This window comes from Gasterosteus aculeatus, chromosome 17, assembly GCF_964276395.1.
Source record: "Gasterosteus aculeatus chromosome 17, fGasAcu3.hap1.1, whole genome shotgun sequence".
NCBI classification, from domain to species: domain Eukaryota; kingdom Metazoa; phylum Chordata; class Actinopteri; order Perciformes; family Gasterosteidae; genus Gasterosteus; species Gasterosteus aculeatus.
This window is the reverse complement of record NC_135705.1, coordinates 14545563-14551562: the sequence shown is the minus strand read 5'-3', so window position 1 is coordinate 14551562 and position 6000 is coordinate 14545563. Positions and strand designations below refer to the sequence as shown.

At 42.9% G+C, this 6000-nt stretch overlaps 1 protein-coding gene across 5 annotated transcripts in view; it reads right to left on the bottom strand.

The window, feature by feature from the left end:
• Positions 1–1746: 1746 nt before the first annotated feature.
• The window catches only part of plxna1b (plexin A1b), a 159500-nt gene continuing 155246 nt past the window's right edge, over positions 1747–6000 (bottom strand). For all 5 annotated transcript variants that reach the window (XM_040203497.2, XM_040203500.2, XM_040203499.2 and 2 more), the window contains exon 32: positions 1747–5449. In XM_040203497.2, coding sequence (XP_040059431.2) covers positions 5354–5449 — 96 coding nt within the window. In that variant the 3' untranslated portion in view covers positions 1747–5353. The remainder of the gene's footprint in view (positions 5450–6000) is intronic.

The following is a 6000-nucleotide window of genomic DNA, read 5'->3' as shown; positions in this document are numbered from 1 at the left end:
CTCTCCTTCCGACTCTCACACACACACACACACACACACACACAAAGCTTTCTCTCTGCGGTGACAGTAAACCGTCTCGTTGCACCCCCCACCATTCAACTCCCACCCCCACAGCCCGACTCTTCACGGCTGTCACCTTTGCCTCGCCAGGATAAACTAAACTGCTCACCGGATTTCCTAAAGATACGACTGCCACTTGTGATGCTGCGGTTCTGCCATGCGCTTGATGCGACGCACACTGACAGATACCAATGGACTCCTCAGCTAAAATATACAATTACAATTGCACTGGGTTCAGCATGTGATAAAACACGGAGCCCTTTTCAATTGTAACAAAACGAGATTAAAAAGGAAAGGAGGGGCAAATACAGATCATGGCTTTATTGACTAGGGGAACAGAATTTTGCATGCAAGGAGAGGTGGAGGAAGGAGGGTGGAGGAAGGAGAGGTGGAGGAAGGAGGGTGGAGGAAGGAGATGTGGAGGAAGGAGGGTGGAGGAAGGAGGGTGGAGGAAGGAGAGGTGGAGGAAGGAGGGTGGATGGGGGTTGAAGAAACGAGCGTCTCGCGCTTTGCAAGAAATGTATCATAATGTTCGCGCTGCGAGATCATTTGCCTCTTGACAGGATCATTACGAGATTCAGTGCTCCCACTACCATTACGTAATTTCAGCGTTCCTCCTTGGATGGAATTTTAATTGAATTAGCCCGGCTGGTTACACATGGTGTGAACGATAACATTTTCTGTCTATCTGGGCTCATTGAATCCGGTGGGTTGGGGTGGGTGGGGGTTTAAGAAAGGCTATTAAAAAAACACAAGGTGGTTTTGGTTTGTTCCAATATGCTTTCTTCTGGGTCTCTCTCTCTCTCTCTCGGTTGCTGCTGGTCTTCCTGTTCAACAACAATAACTGCCATGAAAATCACCGGCCAGGCCGATGGGAGCCGACTGAGGCTCCGTATTACGCACTCAGAGGCACTCTGCAGTCTAAGTGCCCATGTAAGCTTAGGGCAGTGCGAGCATGATGTACGGTTCGGGGGTAAACGTCTAAGTATTAACACCTCCAGAGAACAAACCTCCAACAGCCACTCAAGTACATTCCCTTAAGAATGATTAATGATGCTCGTCATGTTATGAAAGGCAGGCAGAGGGGGGGGGGGGGGGGGGGGGATCAAGCTGCAGGCAGATGCAGAAGGTTTCTCTTGACTGTGAACATTTTTAACCTTAATTCTTTGGTACTGACTGGCCCATTAAAAGGTGGATGTGAGCAGAGTATCGAGGGCAGATACCATAAGGTTATATTAGTATGCTAAAATGGATCAGTGCTAAGTAAATACAAATAAGCCATTGGGATTAGCACTACCTCAGTTCTCGGCAAGCAAAATTTGACATTTGATCACATTTCTTTAATCAATTGCCACCGTGCAACTTTCTACGTAGCGTTTATGTCTTATTGGTCAGATTTGGTTAGTCATAAACACCACTTGCTAAACTTTCCATGATCACTAAAAAAATCTCTATGTTCGTACATGCATCCATGAAAATGAGCAGAAAGGAGATTTGGAGTGGAGAAAACATATACCCATAGTAGGATTCATAGTGGCCTGGGCCATATTAAGGTGTGTAATTAAAAGCCCCATGCTACAATAGAGCATGCTCATGTACATTAAATACTGTAATGGGAACATATCAACCATTCAGCATAACTACTCCTTCCTTCATCCATTTATAAAAACTCCACAAGTCTTTAAATAGAAATCTCAAGCCACATTTTATTTAGCAAAAAATGTTTAATCTCTCCTTGATGCGTGTTTTATTTACAAGTAGTAAATCTGCAAAATAGGAAATAACAGAATATTTACATAATGAATGTTAACCTGCAAACTTGTGACAGTCGCTTTAAGTCTGTAACTGTGAAAATGTAGTTATTGTAGTACTAAAATTCCTTTGCCATCTTTCTGAAATTCATTTGTTTTCTTGGATTCTATGTGACATCCAACAACAACAAAAAGTAACAAAATCGAAGAAAACAAAAAATCAGAAAAATAAATAAAAACAGAATCGTGCCAGGAGTTGCATTTGATTTAACCAGGAGATTTTTTTTTGGAAGGTAAAACCGTGACTGGGCACGAATAAAGAGCTGAGAATTTATACATGAGATACATCCTGCTCATACTGAAGCCAGTGCAGTACTTGTTCACGTGTCCTGATTTGACAGCATTAAACCCAGCAACTCTTTCAAACCGCAGTCGACATGTTGTTGTTTTGAAGTTCTTCAGTCAGCTGATGCCCGCTTCCTCTTGATGACACCAAACACTCGAGAACAGACTGTAAACCACCTCCACAACAGTTATTACGAGTCAATTAGCCCACTAAACAGTGTTGACTGGGAAGTATTTCTAAATATGCATCCAGACTTGCATCAGTAGGTCAATATAAAAGGCAAGTAGCCATGCAAACGATAGACTAGCCGACTCCCACAGCACTCAAACCAGATTACAACCAGAATACAACACACATGGAGCATGAACCTGAGAATGAATTGAGAATGTTTAAGTATCTTTTAAAAGTAGCCTGGCAGATCACCATCTGAGCACGGTTGCCTCACTTGGTTTTCGCCTGTGTGCTTTGCAGGGAGCGAGTGTATTTGTCCCCAGTGTACATCGGGCTCAAACTGATCCTTCACAGAACTGCTGTTAACAGCACTGCTGAGCTCTGGCCTCAACAATCATCTATTTCTTTTCCGTGTGATCTACAGTAGCAGCACCAAAATGTACAAATGCAGCAAAAGCTCAGCTGTACACTGGAGATAAAAAAAGAAAAATATGCTTTGAGCTGTGCATGTTTTGGTGGTGGTTTTGCAGGCCTTTCAGACAGTATTTATTGTGTGTCGCTAACATGGTCAGTGGTGGTCCCTTATGATTGTTTTTGGCAGGTACAGAGTGAACTATCAAGTCCCTACAGATATCCAGTTGAACCAGACTGATATTGCAGCTGTAGAAAGTAATGTCACATCTCAGGCATGTAAACAATATGGTGTGTCGATATTAATTTGGGAGAATTAGTCACTATTCCTGTATCTGAGAGTAGATCGTTTCGTTTTTTAAGGAACCTGGCATTAAAATGGTGAGCGACAGCATCCATGATCAGCATAAAACAACAGCCCTAATGTTTGATAAAAAAATGTTTGATACGAGAGTTAAAGCAGCAAGTCACATTTCCATCACAAACACACGGATGCTCATCTGATGCAATAATTTCATTTTGATCCTTGAGATCAAGAAAATAACCCTCAAGTACTTCAACTTCAGGCAAACTGAAGAGAATTTTGTCTTCTCTGTACCGTAAAAATGTACAATTTACATGTTACAAAATAAAGACAAAAGAACCAACAACCTGATTACAAAAAAATGGCAAACAGCTTTTGTTCATCATGAAAAAGTATACAATTTACAAATGAAAACATCGACAGAAACATTTTACAGACCACAGTTTGGTTTTTTCGGCAAGCAGAAAATAATTATCGGAAAACATTATTTCTCAGCATTAAGTCAAAAAGCCCTGACGTAAAGAAAAAAGAAACAAATAAAACCTCTTCAGAGAGAAGTAATAAAAAAGGCTTAAGCCACACATGGCAGTAGGCTAGTTCTGAACAAGAGCTGCAGGCTGAGGAGAGGATTACTCAGCCTTGTGTAGCTAATGAACAGAGGTGTCTCACCTATTTATCTTTCTACATCCCCCCTCATGGATAGAAAACTAAAACCCTTGTCTGGAGGAGACAGGTTAGAGGTGTAGAGAGATATCTTTTCCTTGTCCCTCTATCGGAGTGTTGACATGGAGAAAAAGAAAAAAAGTGCCTTTAGGCTGAAACCACTTTTTCTCACTTTGTTTCACTACAAAGGGGCCCAGCTAAGCTCTACCTCACTGTCGCTCCTGTGAAGACGTAGACAGCGTCAGAGAGCACCAACACGTACTTTGGCTTTTCTCCAAAACCACCGTTTCAGAACCAGCCGTCCAAGGTCCGACACAAGCGCGGGTCGTGTGGACTCGTCAGTGTTGGATACGGTGGCTCGGGTGGTATCGGGCCGATCAGAGATATTTCAGGTAGTGCAATGTATCTACTTCATTGTCCAGTTACTATGACGTGATCTACTCTACTGTCACCTCTTGGCCCTCAAGAACAGACCCAGCCATGGTGCCACAAGAAAGCAACAATCCTGGGAGTATATATTTGGTTGTCTGAAACCAAAAGATTGCACTGATTGAATTCTAAACAACAGCAACTTCATGTTTTCACCATAATGCCATGAACTGTCCTGACACGAGGAGGAGGAGGAGGACGACGACGACAACCCTCGCTTCCCGTCGTTCCCAACAAGGATCTCATGATGGGTCAATACTCGAGCAGTTCTTTTCAGTCAGTAGGCATGTTCATATTTAAAATCATACGCTAGCACAATCCATCTAACAAAATGTCTTTGCACTAAACAACATTCAAAGAAAACATGGCACAGTACGACTTTTTTGTTTCTTTTTTTGTTGTTCTTTTTTGTCTACGTTGTTTATTCTTTTGTACTTGAAAGATCAAATTGTGTGTCCTTTTCATTGTTTGTCGGCTTAAATGAAAAACAACAAAAATGTATTTCTTTTTCTGTCTAATCGTTCTTTGAAAACTTGTTTTGCTGTATTTCCATATAATATCTAAATCATCTTCCTCTGTAACGTTTCTGTAAATTGTGCAAATTCAGCAGTAATACAAGTGGCGAGAGATCAGAGAGTGGGCAGTTGATTACATCTATACAAAAAAAAGAAAAGAAAAACCTAACATCCTTTAAAACTGACACCCGTTAAGAGTCACATGACCTAAGGAGCCTTTCTGCAACGGCTCATAACAGATTGGTCCATTCTGTTAATGACACCATGTCGAGTTTCTTTCCGGGCTTCCATTGTTTTTTTTCCTGACCATTTCTTCATCACGACAAAACTCCTGAAATCAAAATCAAGCAAACAACAAACACCTACATCCACAATAACCAAATGCTGTCAGTCTACTTCTTCTCCATGTATGCATGTGTGAAATGTCTGGTGTCCCAGTCTCTCACATAAACACAAGCCCACACACTGTATGGGGCTGCAGACAAACACACACATACACATGTAAGCGTACACAGGCCGGCCCATCTCTGCCGAACTCCCCCCCTGCCGCCGCTTGCAGTAAACTGCCATGGTCCTTTTGCAGTTTGTCCGTCGTATTGTTGGGGTTTGGAGTTTTGTTTGTTGTCTGAGTGAGAGGAGCGCCGGAGAGAGACGGATGGAGGAGGAGTGAAGAGAAGGAGGAGATGGAGGTGCTGGATGGTCCTCAGCTGCTCAGTGCCATTGTGTCGATGACCTGCTCCAGCTTGCTCCTCAGTCTCTGTCTCCTCGCCTGCTCGTCCCGCTCCAAAGCCGACAAAATCTGAGGACGGATTGAGGAAGAGGCGACAGTCAGTGTCACAACGTGCCTGCTTTTGCTTTCCAGGTATTACGTTGTTGTTCCCAAACAAGGCTGCAAGCGGGACAGCAACATGCCACCTGCCAGTTTTTAGTTGATGCACACCATGAATAGAAAATCAAATAGAAAGTAAATGTGTTATAATCAGGGATGCACATGTATGGTCAAAAAATAGAGAGGTAATTGAAGCCCTCGCCCCGCGGCAAATACTCATATACATATGGACGTTACGGCCGATGGGCGGGGGGAAGGTTGAAGAGGAACCAACGTGGCTCGGACCGTTTTTTTTTTTTTAAGAAATCGGACGTGTGGCGGGAGTGCGACTAGAGACCGAAATGAGTGACTGTCACGCTCAATGCGTGACACTTAAGAGCCCTGAATCATTATTGTTGGTCAGCTGTTGGCGCGCAAATTACTGTTGAATTATAATCAGACCCCACCCGCGCCCTCCTTAAAAAAAAACTTCTGAACGATTCACAAACTGTCACCCAAACTGACGTGAAAAAAGCGTGAGG